The 23,401-nt window shown below is 48.7% G+C and overlaps 1 protein-coding gene across 1 annotated transcript in view; it reads left to right on the top strand.

Annotated features, from left to right (window-relative positions):
- Positions 1-22,078, top strand: part of KSR2 (kinase suppressor of ras 2) — a 398,943-nt gene extending 376,865 nt beyond the window's left edge. The window contains exons 15-19 of the mRNA XM_065889764.1: positions 8,353-8,449; positions 9,473-9,606; positions 13,979-14,110; positions 20,551-20,680; positions 21,941-22,078. Coding sequence (XP_065745836.1) covers positions 8,353-8,449; positions 9,473-9,606; positions 13,979-14,110; positions 20,551-20,680; positions 21,941-22,078 — 631 coding nt within the window. The remainder of the gene's footprint in view (positions 1-8,352; positions 8,450-9,472; positions 9,607-13,978; positions 14,111-20,550; positions 20,681-21,940) is intronic.
- Positions 22,079-23,401: the final 1,323 nt, after the last annotated feature.

The following is a 23,401-nucleotide window of genomic DNA, read 5'->3' as shown; positions in this document are numbered from 1 at the left end:
TTTTTAAACAAAAAGAGGAGGCCTTAAGCTCTGACCGTTTGTCAGACCATGATGCCAAGCAAGGATTTAATATAGTTTTTTAGTGGGTTTGTTTTCGTTGTATGTGTTTTAACGTTTATATGGGGCTAGAAATTCTGGCTTTCCTTCTGGTAATGATAGAAGGTAACAATAAAAGTTTCTTTCTAAAATACACTTATTTTTCAGAGGCAGTGCATCTAAAGAAAACTATTAGCAAGTGGTAAATAATGAGTTGGCGGATCTGGCAAAACTCTTAAGGTAGTTTTGGAATGGTTGCAGTGTGAGGGATTCTGAGTGAGACGCACAGTCTGACCCTTAGGAGATGCTGAGAAGAGATGCTGTAGAGTTTGGGAGGAGCATGTCTTGGAATGCCTCTGGACAAGGTCAAGAAGACCGGGTCTTGGATGGTGGCTGGACCACAGAGCATGATGAGAGGCAGAGGAAGCAGCCAGTTCTTGCAGTGAGCTGGAGGCCCACACCTCCCTGGCGGGCTGCCTGTGCCCTTGAAACGCTCCTTCTCTTATAAAGCACAGACCAGGGAGGGCAGAATGTCCCAGTCAGGGCCAGGGGTACCCCCTAAAATGGGCAGAACCCCCATCTCAGTCCTTGAAGGTCCCAGAGCACTCAACGCTTGGCCTCTCTGGATTTAGCAAAATCAGAAGAATCCAGTGAGATCGAGACTGTAAGCTTCCTTTTCCCTCCCGTTTCTCCAAGCGTTGCAGGGATGCATTTGGAAAAAGCAAAAAACAAAAAAAAACTAAAGCCCTTCTGTCAAGTGCTGCTTGCTCCTGCTTTGCATATTCTGATACCTGGAGGGCCACCTTTCTCGTCTGGCTGGGACACGAGCCTTCCCTGGCCAACGCCTTATTTGATGGAACGCTATAACTCTTCATTTCCTGGACGTACGGCAGGTTAAGCAGGTGGCAAACAGCTGGCATTTCTCACTTGCTTTCTGGCAGTTCCCATTTTTATAGGAAGCTAACCTGGCTTTTTTTTTTTTTATTATAAAGTCCCAGAGTCCCAAGGTTTCATATCCTCGGTGTTAGATTCACAAAGGGCTTGGAAGTTAGAGATTGCCTGTGTCTGGAATTGGATGGAGCGGAAGTTAGAGATTGCCTGCGTCTGGAATTGGATGGAGCAGCAACTTGTCACTTGGCATGTGATTTATTTGCTCCAGGGAGGGGCAAAGAGTGGAAGGCAATTAAGTGGGTTTCGAGTTTTGTGGGGTTGGGGATGCTGAGAAGTGAGTGAGGAGGAGAAGCCTCCAAGGGGTTGTAAATCCCTTCTGACAGAACCGAGTATTTTTAAAATAACAGCTGACTTTGAAATCAGCTGCCTTGGGACCTAAAATCAGGCAGAGCCGAGACTGTTTCCACCCACCTGCTTCTTTGATTCGGCGGATCAACACTTGGGGAGGGCAGCCACTGGGAGATGCTCTCTAGAGCTCAGCCATATGGCTTTGGCTGTGCAATCAAGCATGCTGCATTGGTTCTGCCCCAGGGCCTTTGCACTGGCTGATCCCTTAGCCTGGAACGCTTTTCCCCCAGATTTTCACACAGCTGGCTTCCTTCTTCCTTTTCTCGCAGCATGGCTACCTCTCTGGAGCAACTTTCCCCGAGCCTCCTAACTGAAGAGGCCCCCAGCCCCACCACACTTTGTTCGATAAATCTGTTTATTCTCTTCATAGCACTTGTGCCTCTCTGAACATCTCGTCGATTTGCTTACCTGCTTGCTTATCACCTGACTTCTCCTCTGGCCGATCAGCCCCACGTGAAGATGGGCCTGTCTTGCATTCTGTATCTCCTACACCTAGAACACCACCAGGCCTGCATGGCACTCACTAAAGGGACAGTGATTGTGAACTTCATGATCTCTGGGTCTCAGTAAAATAAGATTGGCTTGAACGGCAGTTCTCCAAGTGGGGTCCCCAGACTACCCACATCAGCATTGCCTGGGAACTTACTAGAAAAGCACTTTCTCGGGGCTCACCCCAGACTCCCAGAATCGGAATCTCCTGGGGTGGGAACAGCCATCTTTGTTTTAACAAGCCCTTCCAGGGGATTCTGATGCCCACTCAAGTTTGTCAACCATTGCTCCAGTGTTTAAATACCTAGGAGGTCCAGGCAGATGGTGTCAATGCAGGAAGTAGACCAGGTGTGGCAGAGGAGACCCTACATGCCCTGTCTAGGGACGTTGAAATGTAAGACCAAGCCTGCCCGAAAGCCCAACACCCCATCCTTCTCAAATAGGCCAATTGTTACCCTTAGAACTCCCCAAAAAGCACACGAGCAAATAAGCCAAGAGTGGTGAAAACACAGGCCCCTAAGAAATTGGTTTTCTTTGGTTGGATGTGATACGTGATGCTCTGATGGGACTGTCGCTCCCTGGAATCCTGGAAGAGGAGGCCTGGCCATGGGAAGCAGCTGTAGCATTGCATCCATTCGTTCCTTCAGAAGCTTTTGTGTGTTAGGAGTACAGCAGCAACCAGATAGGTTAGGCCCTGCCTTCGTGGTGTGTACCGTCTGGAGGGAGAGACAGCCTCTAATCAAAGACTCCAGCTGACACGTGTACAATGACAGCCATGACAAGGGCTGCAAGGATGGAGTGCGCAGTGCCACGGGGTCTGACGGGAATAGGGACCTAGCTGGGGAGGCTTTTGAGGACAGATGGGGAGAGCGTTGCTGGCTGAGGAGACGACCCGAGCAAAGGCCCTGAGGTAGGCTGGTGTGGCTAGAGCTCTGTGAGTGAAGGGGTGGAGCTGTCTGCAGGGCCCAGACTGTGCAGGGCCTTTGGGCGCTGGAGGAGTTGGGCCTCTATCCGGAGGGCACTGGGGAGTGACCTGGTCAGCTTTGCGTTTTGAAGCCACCGCTCGAGTGCTGGCTGGAGAATAGATTGGGGAAGCCGGAGCAGCCATGAGGGGCAGTGTGGTCATCCAGGCAGGAGAACATTATTATTAGAAATAGTATTAGAATATTACTAGAAATAATAATATTAGAATATTAGTAACCACGATCTGATCCATGTTCAAGGGGCACATGTTCTGGCCAGGTGCTGGGCCGAGCACTGTGCTTCTGTGACCCCATTTCACCCTCATGCCCCACTCTGCGACAGTACTTATTGCCCCACTCTAGTTCCTGACTGCTGCAGTAACAGATTACCACAAACTCAGTGGCTTGGAACAACAAAAATCTATCTTTCAGCTCTGGAGGTCCGAAGTCCAAAATGGGTCTCACAGGGTTAAACTCAAGGCCTCGAAGAGCTGTCTTCCATTCTTGGGGCTCTAGGGGAGAATCCGCCCCTTGCCTCTTCCAGCTTCCACAGGTTGCCTGCCTTCCTTGGCCCACAGCCCCTTCCTCTGTCTGCACAGCCAGCAAAGACCGGGTGGTTCTTTCTCACATAACATCCCTCAGCTGCCTCTTCCGTACTCAGATCTCCCTCTGCCTCTCTTCTGCCTCTCGATTCACTTGCCACCTTCCTGTGACTCTCGCCTCCCTTTTATAAGGCTCCTTGTGATGCCATGTTGGGCCCACCCTGATCATCCAGGGTAATCTCCCCACCTCTAGAACCTTAATTTAATCACAGCTGCAGAGTCCCTTTTGCCATGTAAATGTTTACTGTTTCTGTGGATTGGGGTGTGGATACCTTTGGGGGACCGTTATGGAGTTGACCACACCCACAGTTACAGATATGGACACAGAGGAGGCACAGTTAGTCCCCAGGGCCGTGTGGGCTCTCAGGGGGCAGAGCTGGGCTGAGAGCCGGTCTGTCGGTCTTCAGAGGGGGTGGCCCCCAGCTCCCATTCCATTCACGCTGGCCTGGGTCCCCGGCCTTGATGCCGAGGAGTTTGCGGGAGAGAAAGGAAGCGGCTGCCACGGCATCCAGGTTTCTTTCCCAGCCGCTGTTTTGGGAGAAAGAGCCAGTTTGGACAGAGGCCCCTGGAGAGAAACCTCTAGATGGTTTCATCTCATTGTTTCTGACAAGCCTCTTTTAGGCTGGTTTACATCAAACGTCTTTCATTTGCCTTGCCATCTGGGCCATAGGTTTACTGTGTCATCTGAGATACGGGGTCAAAAACAGCATTATTTGAGGTGCCTGGGGCCACGGTCGGAAGAGATGTTGACCTGCAGATAAGGTGGAAAATCCCCAGTTTTGCTCCTCTTGGAAAAACATGATCTTTGTTGCAGAGGGAGATACTGTGTGTACACTAGTGCTTGGGCCTACTGCCCCAGAAGCTAGAGAGGTACTAAATGTATCCTTAAACCACTGAAACACCTTCTCTTGATGTCCAGACTGACTCTGCTACTGAGGCCTGCGGACCTCATTAATCTTCGTTGCCATAGGTGATGTTAGTAGTGATGCTGTAGCTACCATTCACTGGGGGCCTGTGATGTGCTGGAGTCTGAGAAAGTTGTTAAGAAACAAAAGATGGGGGTTAAGAGCATGAACTCTGGAGCCAGCCTGCCTGGGTTCACATCAGCTCTACTTAACCTCTCTGAGCCTCAGTTCCCTCATCTGTAGGAATGGGGCTGATCCCGAACTTGATTAAATCAAAGATGCCGTCCATTAGAATATGCGCCGTTTCTTTTATGTACTACGAAGAGAGAAGGGCAGTGCCCGTGAAACTGTGACCTGTCAATGAATGCAAAACACATTCTGATTTCAGAGATGTTAGTTACAATGTGAGGAAATGCACGTTGGAATCAATGAAATACCTCGAGAGCACCCACCTCCTGGGGCTCTTGTGCTTAGGCTGGTGTCAGGCACATAGAAAGGGCTCAGTCCACGTTAGCTGGTATTGTTTCTGTTGTCCCCATTTTACAGATGAGGAAGCTGAGGTTGAAGTCACTTCCCGAGGTCACCCGACAAGCAGTAAATGGTAGAGTTGGGATTTGGGCTCCCTCGGCTGTGTGTCTCTTTCATGGCCCCCAAATCATGTCCAATAACAGGGTACCCGCACCATGGATGAGATGAGAGATCAGGAACAGGCTGGCACCATGACCGTGTGCCCGTGAGCAGGCCCTCCACCCCTCTGGGTCTCCACATTCTCACCTGTAAGAGGTGGGTGATAACGTGGACCCTGCAGGGATGCTGGGAAGGATGCCTGGATGTGAGAAAGGTCCCACATGTGCTCAGTAAACCTTCATCCTCTCCTCGCTTCCCTTCCCCACCACCCAGGCACAAGCAGCTTTGAGGGCACTGGCGTTAGCCACAGAAATCCCAAGCTCGGAGCAGTTGCCATGGATAGTTGGACTGACTTGCCCGGACAATTGGAGCCTTGGGCACCCTGGACACCTGCCTAATGCCTGCTCCTGCTTAGAGCTCAGCCCTCACCTTCAACTCAGCCTCCGATAAACACCTGAGCAGGCACAGCCAGGCCTGGAGCCCCTCATTCCCCTGTAGATGCTGCCCCTCGGGGCTGTGTGAAGCGTTTAGAAATAGTTACCTGGGGTGTCAATATTGGCTTAGATTTTAAAGCTTAACGCTGTTGGATTAATTGTTCGTCCTTTCCTCGCTGATTTTTTTTTTAAGTAAATTGTTCTTGGAAGGATAACGTACCTGCCAAAGTGTTCAGATCCTAAGAGCACAGCCTGATTAATTCCCACTAAATGCACATCCACATAACCAACGCCCAAATCAAAACGCAGAGCATCACCTGCCCCCAGCTCCCCCACCCCGTCTCCATCCTCCCCACCCACCAGGGTCACTGCTGTGCTGACCTCTAACACATGGAGCAGTTTTGTCTGTGAACAGAGGCCCCGTGTGGCTTCTTTTGCTCAATGTTAGAACTTCACGTCTTTTGCGGTTAGCAGTAATTTGCTTACTAACAGTCCAGTCCGTGAATATATTTTGTTAGACGGATATATCATAATTTATCCATTTTTCTGTCTGTGAACATTTGGGTAGGTTCCAGTTTGGGGCTATTATGAATGGGTTGCTATTAACATTCTAGAATATTCTAGTACATTCTGGTACATGTCTATAGGTGAACATGAGTGTGCATGCCTTCTGGATACATACTTAGGAGATGAATTGCTGGTTGTGGCTTATTTGTATATTTCACTTAAGTAAAAGTGCCAAGCTGTGGTCGTACCAGTTGATATCTTACCAGCCAGTGTGCGTGCGCGTGTGTGTATGTGTGTGTGCGTGTGCAAGGGCTCCAGATGCCATAAGGTAGTGAGAGAAGCAAAGACTTTAGCAGCTGCAGCTGGAAAGGAGGATGTGAGCAGGGGAAAGGAGACAGGGATGGACATTTGGAGGCTGCAATTTCTATGCAGTTACACTGAGCGTCTGGGAGGCTTGGAGCCTGTTGCGATTGGCCATCTGCAGTGGGGACATATTTCTTCTGGGCTCTGGCCTGTCATGAGTGTAGGTGGCTGTTCAAGAACAGAGTCTCCAGGGGAGGGAATCCACCCACCGTCCCCGCCATCCCTAGTACTTAAATGTCACTGTGGTCTAATTGGCTGTGCAACCCACTGCCCCCCTCCACCTCACCTCCAGCAGTAGCAAACCCAGTGCCTGAGACAACAAGGCGGGGACAGCCCTGAGTCACCATGGCTGCCCCTCGCCGACTTACTGGGCAACCCTGGACAGGCGGGCGAATCAGACTCCCTGTGAGTCAGCTACCCTGGGAATCTCACCTCAAGCAGGTGAAGAAACGAATCTCAGTTGAAGATCATGGATGATTATAGGTAGCATGGTGGGTAAGTGGATACGTGGATAGGTAATAGACGGACAGAAGGATGTGATGTGTGTATAAGTACGTAATTAATTAATAGCTTGCACACAAGTATGTGTATGTTCACCATTGCATCGATCGTTCACCACCTCTCACAATAGCCAGAGTTTCACGAATACTTACTGTGTTGGGCACGGAGAGTTGCCTACACCTTGACACACCTGATTCCGTGTGATTCTCCTAAGAAACCTTGTAAAGCAAAAACTGTCGGCCTCGTTTTACAGATAATGAAACTGAGGCTCAGAGAGGTTAGCTCTCCTGCCCAGGGTCACACAGCCACTGACTGACAAACCACGGTTCTAAGACAGTCTGACTCTGGGCACCTGTTCTAACCAGTGTGCTCCACTCCCCACCTGCTCCTTCTCTCATTCAGTCCTCATACTAACTCTGTGGGTGGGTATCATTAGTCCCCTTTGATAGATGAGGAATCTGAGGCCCAGAGAGGTTAAGTAACCCATCCAGAGACACAACGACACATGGTAAGTAAAGAGCAGATCTGGGATTCAAACAGATCCCTCTGATACCTGAGTTCTGGCTAGAACCACACAATTTCAGCTAATTCAAGCCCACAGCAGAGCTCGGTAACTACTAAACGAATGAATACAAAGCCAAGAATATTTTAGCAATCAAGTCACAGATTAAAAGAAAAATTCATGCCATCATTTAGACATAGATGGAAAATGAACTTTCCTAATGTCATTCCTTCTTCTTTCAGCCAATATTGGATGTGATGAACCAGATGTGATGCTAGGGGCTGGGGAATGCTATGGTGAATCTAGAACTCATTCATTCACTCGTTGATTCATTCACTCATTCATTTGCGGACTGTTTATCGAGTTCCTGGTCTGTGTGTGCCAGGATTCAGGCTCATTGCAGAGTAGAAGGATGGGTAAACACACTGGCAATTAAATGAAGTGTCACTGTCACTGTATAATGTCCTTTTTCATCTTGTCATTCATCTTGAACCACTGGTCCTCGAAATGAGCTCAGTGAGGCTGAAAATAGTTTGAAAACCCTCTATCCAGACAGGCATCTGCTTTGGGGGAGAGTTACTGGTGTTTACACACCCCTGTCTAAAGGCTGGGCCGAGGGGCCGGCAGAGTGCCGTCTGAGTGCTGTCTGAGGACCCCAGAAGTTATCAGTTTACAAGCAGATTTTTACCTGTGAGAGCCTGTGGTAGACGGTACGTGGCAAAACCTGCTTCTGGGCTAGGCTAGACTCTGCACGTGTCCTTGGATGCTGGGGGTAGCTGATAAAGATGCTGAAGAACCCCAGAGGAATTGCTCCCAGACCCGAATCCCAGAACCAGAACTGAGGTCCAGTGCAAGGCTGTGGTGGCTTAGTATCTCACAGGCATAATAGTGGCATGTCCACACACCCCCACTCTCTATGTGTCACTTGTGTGTGTGTGTGCCGCGTGGCTTGAGGGATCTTTTTCCCCCAACCAGGGATCGAACGCGGGTCCCGGCAGTGAAAGCACCGAGTCCTAACCACTGGACCGCTAGGGAATTCCCTCTATGTGTCACTTTTAATAACCGTTGTGTGTGGCCCTTATCGCAACAACTGCCAACAATTAATTGTGTCCTTCTGCTTTCCAGCCTCTGTAAGGGCCGGACACTCTATTCTGTGGTCAGGGATGCCAAGATCGTCTTGGATGTCAACAAAACGAGGCAGATTGCCCAAGAAATTGTGAAGGTACCGTAGGGTCTGGGGCCTCCTCCCTGAACCTCAGAAAGACCCCTCCTGAGACTCATGGTCTGGCTTCAGATCAACAGTCTGGGCTTAAAAGAGATTAAACTTGACCTTCACAATACCAGGCCAGATACAAGCATGAGGGATGGTCTGCTAATGTCTGGCTTCCATCTGGTGCCCCATCATCATGATAATTGGGTGTGTGCAGAGACCCAGGGCGGGGGGAGGGACTCTTCTCATTGATAAGCTCCCTTACCCCTTGAAGCCTTGAATTCCCATGAATGTAAGCCATCTCTCTCCACAGCTGCTGGGGAAGCATCAAATTGTTTGGTGGTGTTTGGGATTAAAACAAACAGGAACATCCTGTGTTTTCTGGTTTTCTGGTGGGTGCCTCATTAGTCCATCGTCTTCAGGTTTTTATTTCCCATTGGAAGTGTCAGGACTGAGCTGCAAAAAGAAATAAAGATGTGACTGCTCATTAAGGCAAAAAGAGAAATCTAGACACTTCACCCTTAAGCTTGACCTCCCATAGACCCTTCTCCATGGTCTTGATTATCGCCTTGTGATATGTCTCTTGAGGCGCACAGTGAGATTCTGCAGTTGTGTGGGTTAAGTAGATCTAAGGAACAAGTCTCCTGCAGATGAGTTATTTTGCAGAATGGAAGTGGAGAAGATGGCCGATGGGATTCCTTACTCTGGGGGCCTCTTTTCAGGTTTGTCCCCGCCCCTCTCCCTCTGGGGAGACCTTCCTTCGTTTCTTCTTCAGGAAGCAGAAGAGCTTAGATGGAGATGGTTTTGCTATGATCTGAGGGTGGTGGCAGATTTCTATCTTGGGGACCCTGCCTGTTCCCACTCGCCATGCCTTCTCCACCCCACCTGCAAACCTTGGCATTTGGGTCCCAGATCTGCAGCTGTTCAGTGTGGTTTCAGTGGAAAGGCAGGGCGTGTGAATCGTGAACCCGAGCCAGGCTGGCAGTGAGCGCATGGGTGTCCTCTGGCAGCTCCCTGTATCCTTGTTTCTTGCAGGGCATGGGCTACCTCCACGCCAAGGGAATCCTGCACAAGGACCTCAAGTCCAAGAACGTCTTCTACGACAACGGCAAAGTGGTGATCACAGACTTCGGGCTCTTCAGCATTTCTGGGGTGCTGCAGGCTGGCAGGTGAGAGGTGGTAGAAGGGCCCAGAGGGGCTCTTGACAGATGACGGTCAGGGGATGAGAAGTCGCCCAGATGGCTTCAGTGACCTAGACGCGATGCTGGACCTGAGGTCGCTTAGCTGCGCGGCTAGGCTACTGAGCCCGTGACGCAGTGCGGATGCCCAGGTCACACTCTGAGTCCCTTGGAAATGGCGCCTTTGAATGGGCACAAAGCATCCTTCAATCCTGCAACGCCCTTGCCCTTGAGTTTCACTGGAAGACACTCCCCTTACTCCAAGCACGCACATGGAAGCTGGGCTCCCCCAAGCACCCTTGCTCAAAGTTTTCTTATGAACCCTGTTGTTCTAGTACAGCAGGAGTGTAGTTAAGAGCAAGGGATTTAAAGTCAGACCCACCCGGGGCCCAACTTGACTCTGCCACTTATGAACTGTGCCTTCACTTTCCTGCAAGAAAAGTGGTGGGTATGATGCTTCCTGCCTCAGAGGGTCGTTATGAGGGTAGAATAGGACAACACACAGCAAGCATCCAGCACACTGCCTGGAGCACATCGAGCGCGACGAAGAATACTGGGTTGGCCAAAAAGTTCGTTCGGGTTGCTCTGTACCATCTGATGGGCAAACCCGAACGAACTTTCTGGCCAAGCCAGTAGCTTCTGTGGAGTTGTTGTAATTAGTATTAATTTGCATACCCCTCCTCAGTATCACCCAGGAGGGTCATTAACTATTGTTAAGTAATAAACTCTCAGCCACCACTCACCCTAGAGCAAGCTACCTTGAGTTGACCATGTGAAAAGCAGCCTGAACCCAAGTAAACAACCCGTAATTCAGAAGGTCTGCCCTTCGTGACTTTTAATTTGGAGTGTGTGCGACACACACACACACACACACACTTTAAACCCAGCATGTTCTCTCTAATCATGCCTCTTTCAACAATGGTATATGCCTCTCCAGAAAGGCAGCACCCGCCAAGCCCTGGTTTCTGTCATTGTACTTCCATTTCAGCTGCTTTGGAGAATCCCTGATCCCTTTGAGGTACACCCAGGAGCCCCCCAACAAAGTGAATTTTGTTCATGCTCTGTAATACCTTGAATCTCAGTCAGACCCTCTGAAATGTGGTGGAGCCCGATCTAGCTGTTCCTGTGTGTTGCAGTAACAAACAGAAGCTTAAGGGGTTTTTTTTTAGATTTTACTCCACCCAAAGAGATTCATCTCCAAAACTACATCTAGTCCCTAAGATAAGAAAGTAAGTAGACAGGAAGTTAACAAATGGATCAGTGGATAGATGGAGAGAGTCATCAAGTCAGAACCCAAGAAGCCAAGAACCCACTTAGGCTCCAATTTACTGGTTGGGGAATCGCTCCCTCCCTGTTTCCATTGCCCCAGGCCAAGGGCAGAGGAAGCAGTTGGTGACATCACTATGAGCCCAGGTATTTGTGTCAAGACAAGAGGGTTAGCAGGCGTTGTCTTTAACCTAGCTCAAGGCTCTTAAGAAAAAAAAAATCAGATTCCTCCCTCCTGGTGGCAGGTCCACACGATTTCTCCTTGTCAGTGGCTTCTCCCCCAAAAACCAGAGGGCCTCTGATCTTTTCCCTTTATTTATTTATTAAAATTTATTTATTTTTGGCTGCGTTGGGTCTTCGTTGCTGCACGTAGGCTTTCTCTAGTTGTGGCGAGCGGGGTCTACTCTGTTGCGGTGCGCAGGCTTCTCATTGCGGTGGCTTCTCTTGTTGTGGAGCACGGGCTCTAGGAGTGTGGGCTTCAGTAGTTGTGGCACGCGGGCTCAGTAGTTGTGGCTCGCGGGCTCAGTAGTTGTGGCATGTGGGCTCAGTAGTTGTGGCTCATGGGCTTAGCTGCTCCGCGGCATGTGGGATCTTCCCAGACCAGGGCGCGAACCCGTGTCCCCTGCATTGGCAGGCGGATTCTTAACCACTGCGCCACCAGGGGAGTCCCTGATTTTTTCCCTTTAGATTCATGGTTTTCTGAAGCCACAGGGAGACGAGAAAGCAAAGGGAAAAGGAACGATCTTCAGCTCATTCATGAAGGCCCAGTGTCAACCAGGAAGGGAGTGCAAGTCAAGGGCAAGGTGGCTTCTGGCCTTGTCGCCCAGACAGCACACCGCCCCCGCCCCCACCGTGCCCCAGCCTGGCTGTCAACGCAAACCCAGTTGGTGTTGCAAGAGGCCAGGGAGCCCTCAGCAATCTCTCCCAACCAGAGATCCACAGTGTCTGGCTACGCAGGAGTAGCCATTGGTGGCTTCCTGTGCTTTTTTCCCTGTTGGAGGGAAAATAGGGCTTAGTTCAGAACTTTGCTCCCAAACGGTGTGCTATAGAATTCGTGTAGAATTGTGGTTAGGAGTTTAGTCGCTGGAGTTTTAAAGACTTGCAATCAAATGGATGTTAGTTCTTTCCCTTGTTACCTCCATGGCTTTGGGAGGGTCACTTAAGCTTTTTGAGGCTATTTCCTGACCCGTAGAACAGGGCTGATATCCACCTGATTGTGGGCACATAAGAATTAAGTTGGGTGGACAGCCTGACATACAGGAGGTACTCAGCAGGAGTTACTTGCCTTCCTACCCTTCCCTCAGTTAGACCTTGGGGCATTGACAGTGCTGGGTGCCCAGAAAGGGGAGATCAGCCGAGCCTGGGGCAGGGGTGGGGGTAGCAGTAAAGTGAGCACGCCCTGAACATCCATACAGATGCCAGAGCTTCCCCTGAGCCCGTCCCCGGCATTGCCTTGCCTACAGCTGTTCTACCATCGTCCAGAAAAGGTGTCATTTGAGATGCCAGTGGTATCATGCCAGTTGCCCACAGGCTGCTATTAATCATAATAATAACCATAATGAAGATGATTCGGGTTGGTCACCGATGGGTCCATCACCGTGGGAACAGGACACCCCAGGGTGTCTGTGCCAGGCCTGGCTTCCAGCCCCCTCTAGGCATGTGCTCACGTCCGCCCCAGGATGACGGTTAGCGAGTGGCCAGCACCCTCCTTCCTGGCCCAGCCCTACAATTCCAAACCTCCACTGCCCCATGAGTCAGGAGGAGGCGGAAGGGGCTGTTGGATGAGATGGGAACAGGGACGTTTGCCCTTTGGGCAGCAGCGTTCCACCCCACCCCACCCCACAGGGCCTGGTCATGCCAGTGGGGTAGCATGATATGTCCCCACTACACTGCTGTTCTTGGGGTTTCTAGAACGCCCCAAAGAGGGCCTGCCTTGGGCCTTTGTCCTAACTTCTCTCCTGCCTGGCATACTCTTCTCCTTGTTCGCGTGGCTGGATCCTTTATGTCATGATCTCCTGCCTGGAATGCGCTTCTCCTTGTTCGCGTGGCTGGATCCTTTATGTCATGAAAATCTTAGCTCACATTTTACCTAAAGTAAGCTCCCTCTTATCTTTGACACATTCTCCTATTTTAATCTTTCCTATTTAGATAATTCATTTGTCATCACTTTCCCCTACCAAAGTACAAGCTCCGGGAGGGCAGGGACTTTGTCAATCTTGTTCACTGCTGTGGTCCCAGTGCAGAGAACAGAGCCTAGGCAGAGTGGGTGCTCATAAATACAGTCGGTCCTCATTATTCGCGGATTCCATATCTGCAAATTCACCCACTCGCTAAAATTTATTTGTAACCCCCAAATCAATACTCACGGCACGTTCACAGTCATTCGCGGACATGTACAGGGTGGTGAAAAACTTGAGTCAACTGATGCACATGTTCCCAGCTGAGGTCCAAGGAGAGGAAACTGTGCAGTTTTGTTTCAGCTCGTCAGCGATGACCAGAGGATGGAGGTGGGATGGTGCAGTGCAGGGCAAGAAGCTCCAGCTCTGCGGCCAGTTGGACGGGTTTTGCAATTCTGCCCCCTGGTAGTGGGGCAGCCTCAGGGCAAATCACGTAATACTTCTGAGCCTCATTTTCTTTTGTGTGAAATAAAATAGACTAGGATGAATTGTTTTTAGGATTTAAGATTATAATCTTTTTGAGATGTGTGCATGCGTGTGTATATATACATTTCCTCCAGGAGCAAAAACTCAGTTTTCACTAATTCAGTGTTTGCTGAGACTTTATAGAACATAAGCGCCACGAATAACAAGAATCGGCTGTATTTGTTAAATGAAGATGGAGAAGGGGGCGCCTCAGAGGCGAAGGGACACGATGACTGTTTGGGTGTTGGGTGTCTCTCTCCAGATCAGCCTTTCCTGCACCTCCCACTGAGTCTTGGCCTCAAGTACAAGGTCAGGCAGTGCTTGATGGGGGGCTAGGGATGGGGGAGGAACACAAGAAAGCCGGCAGAGATGGTCCAGGGACTTGGGGTCCGTGATGGAGGACTGGTCCTCCCTGGGCTGTGAAACGGGGCTCACTCTGTGCTTTGCTTCTCCAGGCGTGATGACAAGCTGCGTATCCAGAGCGGCTGGCTGTGCCACTTGGCCCCGGAGATCATCCGTCAGCTGTCTCCCGACACAGAGGAAGACAAGCTCCCCTTCTCCAAACACTCGGACGTCTTTGCGCTTGGGTAGGTGGCCCACCCTGGCTTTTGAGAGCCCCAGCCTGGGCAGAGGGACACTTCCCAAAACATTCCCTTAGTGCTTCTGGAAGGGACAGGGCATCTGTCTGCGGAGGAAAAGGTGGCTGGATTCCTGGGTGAGTTAGGGGGGATCTGAGTGGGCTGTAGTAGAGAGACCCTAGCAAACCTTCATGCCTGGTTTCTAACTGGTTGTGTGACCATGGCAAGTTACCTGATTCATTCATTCATTCGTGCAATAGCTATTTACTGGGTGCCTGTTCTTAACAAATTGTCAAAAACTTAGTGGCTTAAAACGACCTTTATTATCTCAAGTTTCTGTGGCCAGGAATTTGGGCGTGGTTCTGAACTGGCTCAGGATCTTGCATTAGGCTGCAGTCAAGACGTTGGCCAGGGCTGAGGTCTCATCTGAAGGTTTGACAGGCTGAGGATCCATTTCCAAGGTGGCCTGCTCACATGGCTGTTGGCAGGAGGCCTCAGTTCCTCACCACACAGACCTTTCCAAAGGCTGCTTGAGTGACCTCACAACACGGCGGCAAGAAGCTGCATTCCCTTTATGACCTAGTCGCAGAAATTGTACATCGTCACTTCTACCGTATTGTTTGTTAGAAGCAAGTCAGCAAGTCACGGGGAGGGGAATTAAGCTCTACTTTTTACAGGAAGGAGTATCAAACAATTTGTGGACATTTTAAAACCACCATAGGTCCCTATTCTCTCTTGTCTGGTGGAAGACAGACAAGGAAACAGTTTTTTTTACAAAATTCTGTGATAAGTGCTATGCTGGGGATAAACACAGGACTGTGGGAAGAAAGGAGGAACTAAATCCAACCTGGGAGATCAGAGAGAGCTTCCTGGAGGAGGTGACTCCTGAGCCTGTGTTAAAGATTGAGTGTAAGTAGTCCAGGTGAGGGTAAGGTGAAGCGTTCCAGATAGAAGGAGCACATGAAAAGCAACAAGGGTGAAAAAGAACAAATTGCCCACAGTGGAGGAATACGTGGGGAGCAGGAGTGGAGGGAAGAAGACGAAGCTGGTGGATGGAGAATCAGGAAAAAATGAGCCTGGGGTGGTGAGATGAGGGACTAGAGAGGAAAGAAGGCATTCTGCAGGGACCTAGAGGCTGAGTTAAGGAGTTTTCACCTTCAGGGCAGTAGGGAGCCACTGATGGTTATTGAGCAGGACAGTGACTTTTAAAAGTGTATTGAGCACATAATCACACTCTGAGCTTTAGAACAATCACCACTGTGTTGAAAACGGAAAGGAGAAGGGCAAGATTGGGGCCAGTTGACCAACGCAGGGGGGAGATGCTGAGATTCTCTGCTGAATCAGTGCCAGTGGGTGTGAAAGCTGGGATTGGACATAAGAAGCAGCATTTTGGGGGTGGAAGTGATAGGGCTTGATTGTTAGTTTAAATGTGGGTGATGCCAGATATCTGCCTGAAGCAACTTAGCAGAGAGTAGTGTCATTCACCAAAGTAGACACCCTGGAGGTGGGGCAGGGTTGGGCCATGCCAGGAAGGCAGAGAGAGCAGATTTGGACACAGTTTGAGCTACCTTGGAGACAGTCGAGGGAAGCAACCAGAAGGCGGCTGAATCTACACATCTTAAGTTTGGGAAAGAAGAGTTCAGGACTTGGCGGCAAAGAGAGTAACTGCAGCCGTGGGAGGGGATGAGGTGTCTTTGAAAGTACAGAGGAGGGAGAGAGGGTCCAGGGCACAGCCCTGAGATGCAGATCCAGACACTCTGAGAAGGTACAGCAGGAAGGCTTCCGTGCGCCTGTCCCTCAGGTGGGGCCATGCTAATCCTCACCTTACCTCGACCGTGGGGGCGGTTACATGGACTGGCAGAGATAAGCTGGGAAAGCTGTTCGGGAAAGTTGGAGGCTTGCAGATGTGTGCAGTTAGATTTAGCGCCACCAAGAGATGTTACAGAGAATATCTTCCCCGGAAAAGCGCCCCTGCTGCGTGCTCTCTGGAAATCGGGGTGGGGGCAGTGTTTGCTGGCACATCAGTATTCTCGCCATCTGTCACTTGGGCCCCTTAAGAGGCTGTCACTTGCCCTGCTTAGTTTATGCCCAAATCTTTAGTTAGATATTGTTATCTGAAACCAAATTGCAATAATTAAGTTGGTATATTTTACTATCAATTTAGCAAAAGAAAAAAGAATGTAATTAACAAAATGTACCAAAGTAAGTAATTGGTTTTCCACTGCAGTTTTCATCTTTAGCAATTTTTTTCCCCTTCAAGTGAGTTTCTCTTGAAAGTTAGGTTTGAAAGGAAGTTTTAATGAGGCTTTTATTCCCGACACTGCTGAATTCCGAGGGGCCTGGTGCTCCCGGTCTCCTGCCAATCAGGTGCATCTTGTTGCTTGGGAACATCGTGCTGGGGCATGACTTCGAAAAAAATGGGCTTTAAAAGTGTACTGAGCACCGTGTTAAGTTTGTGATGGGTGCTGTCTCGTGGCATCTTCAGAAGCACACTTTGAAGCAGGTACCATTGTTCCCAATTGACAGATGAGGAAACTGAGGTTCTGAGTGGCTTAGTGACTTGCCTTATGGTAATTAGCAGCGAAGCTGGGAGTCAAACTTGGGACATCCTGACCCCAGGGTTGGAGCTTTAAACCACAGAGCCTCCAGGCTTGAGAGTCATTTCACCACTCAAAGCCCTACTTCCCTCAGCCATAAATCAAAGATAATGAAGCCCATTGAGACGTTCTAAGGATTGAATGAGAAAACACCTGTAAGGCACACAGCACAAGGCCAAGCTCCTGATAGGCTCCCTTCCCCCCTACACTCTGTGTGTGCCTCCTTCACTAGGCCCCAACCATCAACTAGAGGGTTGCCCTCCCAAATAGTTCACTGCCCCAATTACAAAGGACCCTCAAATGGGATGGAGTGTAGGTTTCTCAGTATAGCATAATGGCCAGTGGTGTAATTCTGTAGTCAGATGGCTTCAACTCTGGCTATACCTCTTATTTTGCTGTGTGACCCTGCGTAAGGTATGTAACCTTTGTGAGCCTCAGTTTCCCCAGCTGTAAAATGGAGCTGATAATAGCACTTCTTGTTTAAAATGTGGGTTTTATTATTATTCGGGTTTGATGAGGCCAATAGATCAGGAAACAACTACCACTGGATAGTTTGTTATTCACAGTCCCCAGAAGGAGAGGGCACATCATACCACGCAGGGCCACACGGGGAAACACCAGGGTCAGTCAGGAGGCAGAGGGAGCAGGAAGAAAATGTGGGCAAGAGCCGTTATTGTGGTTTTCTCGGGAAGGAAGCGGCGAGGCAGGGTAAGCAGGCTTAGCATTGGCTAGTTTAACTAATTGCAGTGGGCTCTGGGGTATGGGGGCTGTCCTGAGTAGGGAAGGTGAATATTGGCCCTGAGCCTGATAGAGGAGATGGAGGGATGGTGGAGGACTTTGGATTGTTTAGTTTGCATATGAAAAGCACACTTACAGGTCAGTCCTTTACTATCTCTAGGAATTGGCTAGCCCTGGGAGGGGCAGTCCCGCCAGGGTCAGCAAGGCCCCAGATAGCAGAACATCAGAATAAAAGGCATGCTAATACACCTCCCCCATAATCATAGTAAATACAAAAGGCTAAGATTAGTGTCTAGCACAGAGTGAAAACTCAATAAGTGTTATTGTTTATGATGAAAAGAACTAGAATCATCCAGCACGTAACTTGAGAACTTCCTGACCACCTAACTCAACATCCCAACACCTGAGCATCACCACCCCTCCTCGCCCCAGAGGGATGAGAAGATGCTGAGAGGCAGAACCCTAGAAATAGCTGGTTTGATACAGTCCTCTATCAGTAAAAAGGGTAACTGAGTGCTTCGTGTTCTTTAAAGCAAATTTACATAAATTATCTTAGGTTAGAAGAAAGATCATTTCCTAGGATGGTTTCAGTTAGTCCCTGAGTTGGGGAATCTTCTCAGTGAGTTGAGACCTATCCCCACCGTACAGCTCAGTGACACCCCAGCATCCTCTGAACACCCCGACACATGCACCATGGGCCTCAGTGCTGCCCACACCTCCCAGCATCACTTAGGCACTGCCCAGCCCATCTCCCCATCCGTCCCCACGTGCCGCTCACTGCAGCAGGCAGTCGTTTCTTCCATCATTACGACGTCGTGATTTATGAAACAGACGATAACATAGTCGATCTCTCTAGAATAATTCCAGCATCGAGTTGTTCTGGCATTCAGCCTCCCAGATAAACATTCTTCCACTGCAGTTTTATCATCATTCTCATTTGGCAAGTAGGGAAACCTGGATTCAGAAGGGAAGCAACCTACCCAGTGACATGTTACTAGCATAGAATAGAATCAGGACTTGAACCCAAGGCAGTCTGACCCTCAGATTGTTTTTTTTTTTTCTTTCCACTATTTCAAAGGAAGTTTCCTTCTTAGAAAACACAAATATAATAGAAAAAAAATTCTGTCCTTTCTATCACTGAGAGGGAGCCCTTGTTAACATTTTGCTGTGTTGCTCTTATTCTCTTGTCCATACATATATAGTGGTATTTAAAAAGCATAACATACCTTATATACAGTTTTGTGTCCTGTTTTTTTCACTTAAAATTATATTTTGAGCATTTTTATGTCAGCAAAATTTCTTTGAAATGTTATAATAATAATAAATATCTTAGTTTATGGATTTACCATAATACATGTAACCAATTCTTGTTATTTTTTTAATCTTTATTGGAGTATAATTGCTTTACAATGTGACGTTAGTTTCTGCCGTACAACAAAATGAATCAGCTATATGTGTACATATATCCCCATATCCCCTCCCGCTTGAGCCTTCCTCCCACCCTCCCTATCCCACCCCCCTAGGTCGTCACAAAGCACTGAGCTGATCTCCCTGTGCCATGCGGCTGCTTCCCATTGCTATTTTACATTTGGTAGTGTGTATATGTCAATGCTGCTCTCTCACTGCGTTCCAGCCTCCCCCTCCCCCCCATGACCTCAAGTCCGTTCTCTACATCAGCGTCTTTATTCCTGCCCTCCACTAGGTTCATCAGTACAATTTTTCTAGATTCCATATATATGTGTTAGCATATGGTATTTGTCTTTCTCTTTCTGACTTACTTCACTCTGTATGACAGACTTCAGGTCTATCCACCTCATTACAAATAGCTCAATTTCGTTTCTTTTTATGGCTGAGTAATATTCCATTGTATATATGTGCCACATCTTCTTTATCCATTCATCTGTCGATGGACACTTAGGTTGCGTCCATGTCCTGGCTATTGTAAATAGTGCTGCAGTGAACGTTGTGGTACATGACTCTTTTTGAATTATGGTTTTCTCAGGGTATATGCCCACTAGTGGGATTGATGGGTCACATGGTAGTTCTATTTTTAGTTTTTTAAGGAATCTCCATACTGTTCTCCATAGTGGCTGTATCAATTCACATTCCCACCAACAGTACAGGAGGATTCCCTTTTCTCCACACCCTCTCCAGCATTTATTGTTTCTAGATTTTTTGATGATGGCCATTCTGACTAGTGTGAGGTGATACCTCACTGTGGTTTTGATTTGCATTTCTCTAATGATTAATGATGTTGAGCATTCTTTCATGTGTTTGTTGGCAATCTGTGTATCTTCTTTGGAGAAATGTCTATTTAGGTCTTCTGCCCATTTTAGGATTGGGTTGTTTGTTTTTTTGATATTGAGCTGCATGAGCTGCTTGTAAATTTTGGAGATTAATCCTTTGTCAGTTGCTTCATTTGCAAATATTTTCTCCCATTCTGAGGGTGGCCTTTTTGTCTTGTTTATGGTTTCCTTTGTTGTGCAAAAGCTTTTAAGTTTCATTAGGTCCCATTTGTTAATTTTTGTTTTTATTTCCATTTCTCTAGCAGGTGGGTCAAAAAGGATCTTGCTGTGATTTATGTCATAGAGTGTTCTGCCTGTGTTTTCCTCTAAGAGTTTTATAGTGTCTGGCCTTACATTTAGGTCTTTAATCCATTTTGAGTTTTTTGTGTGTGTATGGTGTTAGGAAGTATCAATTCTTGTTATTGAACAATTGTGTTATTGCTACTTTTTTCAGTGTTCTATATAATGGTGTACAGAAGATTCTTGTCATTGAGTTTTTGTCTGTATCCCTTATATTCCCCTTACAGTAGTTTCCTAAAATTACAGGCATGGGGTCAGAGATCCTAGCTGTATTATATTAGACTGTTCAGGTTCTAGCTTTTGATTCATTTTAATTCAGGCACCAGAGAAGATATCCTGGGATAAGCATGACTTCTAAGACATTGACAAAGCTTTATGTACATCTTAGGTAGCAGAACACCAGCCCTGTGAGGCAGAAACTAGGGGGCCAGAGTGGTTAGCCAGCAGGCTGACTGGGTGGGCGCGTGTTGGTAAGGGGACACAGAGTTGCAAGGGACGTATCACACCCTGTAACAATGTCTGCCAACAGGACAATCTGGTATGAACTCCATGCCAGAGAGTGGCCTTTCAAGACCCAACCAGCAGAGGCAATAATCTGGCAAATGGGCACAGGCATGAAACCCAACCTCAGCCAGATTGGCATGGGAAAAGAAATCTCGGTAAGTCCCGGGATAGTGCCAGGTCTGGGGGATGAGGGGAGAAGCAGACACAATTCTGGGCCTTCTTTTTCCTGCATGTTAACAAGGTTGCAAACGCTTTCCTGGAGGGTGACAAAAAAGCCTGCGCACAGACTCGTCAGGTGATCATTTGGAGCTTAGAAGGCAAAACTTTTGAGCTGTGCCTGCGATTCCGGTTCCTACTATCAGGGCACAGTAACACTTGGCCAGGTTTTTCCTAGCAAGGGATTGCTGAGCCTAGTAGAACCAGTGAATCCCTCTTTTTCTGTTATTTTTTAAAGACATACATTAAGATATCACTGGTAGGGGCTTCCCTGGTGGCGCAGTGGTTGAGAGTCCGCCTGCCGATGTAAGGGACACAGGTTTGTGCCCCGGTCCGGGAGGATCCCACATGCCGCCGAGCGGCTGGGCCCGTGAGCCATGGCCGCTGAGTCTGCGCGTCCGGAGCCTGTGCTCCGCAACGGGAGAGGCCCGCGTACTGGAAAAAAAAAAAAAAAAAAAAAGATATCACTGGTATCAATGATTCTAATTTTATTTGGATCTACATAAAATTTTTAAGGCATTATCCAACTCAGAACAAGACATGTGGAAACAGAGAAGCCTGAGTGTAAATTAGTAATCATCCTGTAAAACACATCAGGAAGAATCCTGTTTTGATCAGAAGATAGATGTGGCAGGGAAGGCATAATTATCCGGTATGTTTTTAAGGATTACCTGTCTCTAGATTTCTTTTCTCAAGTGAGGCAATTACTAAGAGTAATTTTCCTGTCTGTGACTTTAAGGGCGCTTATAATATTAGGATGTGGATAGAAGCTTCAGGATTCCCTTTTCTCCCTCCTTTTTGAGAAAAATGCCAAGAAACTCCTTGGGGAGCATTATTGATTTCAATGTATCCCAGACCTTCTATAATAGGATTTACCTAGTTTGCTGTATAGGCTCAGAAAGTGGATGAGTAAAAGGATGGATGTTGCAATGGATGAGTGATGCATGGCTGGATGATAGATGAAGGATAAATACATGAACTGAGATGAACAGATAGATGGATGGGTGGGTGGATACATGGGTGGGTGGATAGATGGATGGGTGGGTGGATACATGGGTGGGTGGGTGGATGGATGGATGGATGATGGAGGAATCTGGCAGTGGAACAAATGGGTAGACAAACAGACAAATCCAAGGAGATGTCAAGGAGTAATCAAGAAGTTACTAGTTACGTTAAATCACCATCTTGGTTTCTTTTAGGACATTCTTCTCTTCTGCTGGGCCTTTGAACAAGAAGAGAGACCTACCTTCACCAAGCTTATGGACATGCTGGAGAAGCTGCCAAAGCGGAACCGTCGCCTGTCTCACCCTGGACATTTCTGGAAGTCTGCAGAGTAAGTGTTCCCCCTTAGCATCTCTCCCCACTGCCCTGTCCTCTGGCCTTTGTCACCTTTTTGCTCCCCTCCCCAGCTCCTCTGCCAACCGTCTCCTTTCCGCGTACCCACCTCCCTCCCCAGCGTACCACCCTTCCCCACCGTGTTTCTGTTCAGGGGAATCTCCTCTGCGATTTGGGTCCTAGAGGCTGCCGTACAGGGTCTGGATCCCCGTGGTTACCATGGCTGCCTCATTGCCTGTTTCCTCCTGATGAAGGTTGATGCCCCAGTAAGTCTGAGCATCACACGGTGAGGTGGTACCCTGAACCCACCAAGCCCTACATGTCAGCCGTTCATCAAAGTAGAAAAGTCCTGGGGTGTACTTATTTCACAGACGATAGACGGGCAAGGTGTCTGTGTCCTATTCCTGTACCCACGGCAGACATGACTAATCTATCACAGCGCATCTGCCATCACTCAGCGGTACTCATCAGCAGTTATTTAGGATCAGTGCGTGGATGCCTTTCCTGGCCGTTCCAGATTTATCCAGCCTCCTTCTTTTACACACGGAGAAACCGTGGCCCAGAGACATTCAGCAACTCACCCACATCTGCATGGGGTGTTGGTGACAAAGCTGGGGACACAGGTCAGGTCCCAACTCCCCAGTCTAGAGTTTGCTCTCCCCACAACATCAGCCCCTCTAGACTCCTCACTCACACTCAACGGCTTTGAGACGGTCACTCTGCTGCTGTGGTCCTTTCAGAGACCGCCTGGGTTGGCGGTGGACTGGGGGAGGGAGGGCTTGGCTACGGTAGGCCCAGGATCTGGGTCCTGCCTAGGGCTTTGTAATCTGCACAGGGGACCAACCAAGAGGCCTCAGCTGCAGCTGGCACGCTCCCAGGAGGAGAGCCGCTAACTCGAAACTCGCCTCTGGGATCTTGGGTCTGCCCCTCCATGGCTCCATCAGAGGACCTGGCATTTCTAGAATGCCAGTGTGGCTTAACACGTGGTGAGCTGGAGGCAAGGCTGAGGCAAGCCTTCCTTCCAGAGCGGTGCATCTCAAAATTGAATATGCATTCATATCACCTAGGGACTTTGTTAAAATGCGGGTTCTCATTCTGTATGTCTGGGGTGGGGCCCAAGATCTTGCATTTCCAGGGTGATGCGGACACTGCTGGTCCATGGACCACCCTTTGGGCCTGTGTTGTCCCAAAACAGCCACATACCACATGGGGCTATTGAACACTTGAAGGGGGTGAGTCTAGATTGAGATGTGCTTTGAGTAGAAAATCTACACTAAATTTCAGAGACACAGGAGAAAGGAAATAATGGTTAATCCCTCCTCTCC

Source organism: Phocoena phocoena, chromosome 13 (assembly GCF_963924675.1).
Source record: "Phocoena phocoena chromosome 13, mPhoPho1.1, whole genome shotgun sequence".
Classification (NCBI taxonomy): Eukaryota; Metazoa; Chordata; class Mammalia; order Artiodactyla; family Phocoenidae; genus Phocoena; species Phocoena phocoena.
The sequence above is the reverse complement of the archived record's forward strand: the minus strand, read 5'-3'. Positions and strand labels throughout refer to the sequence as shown.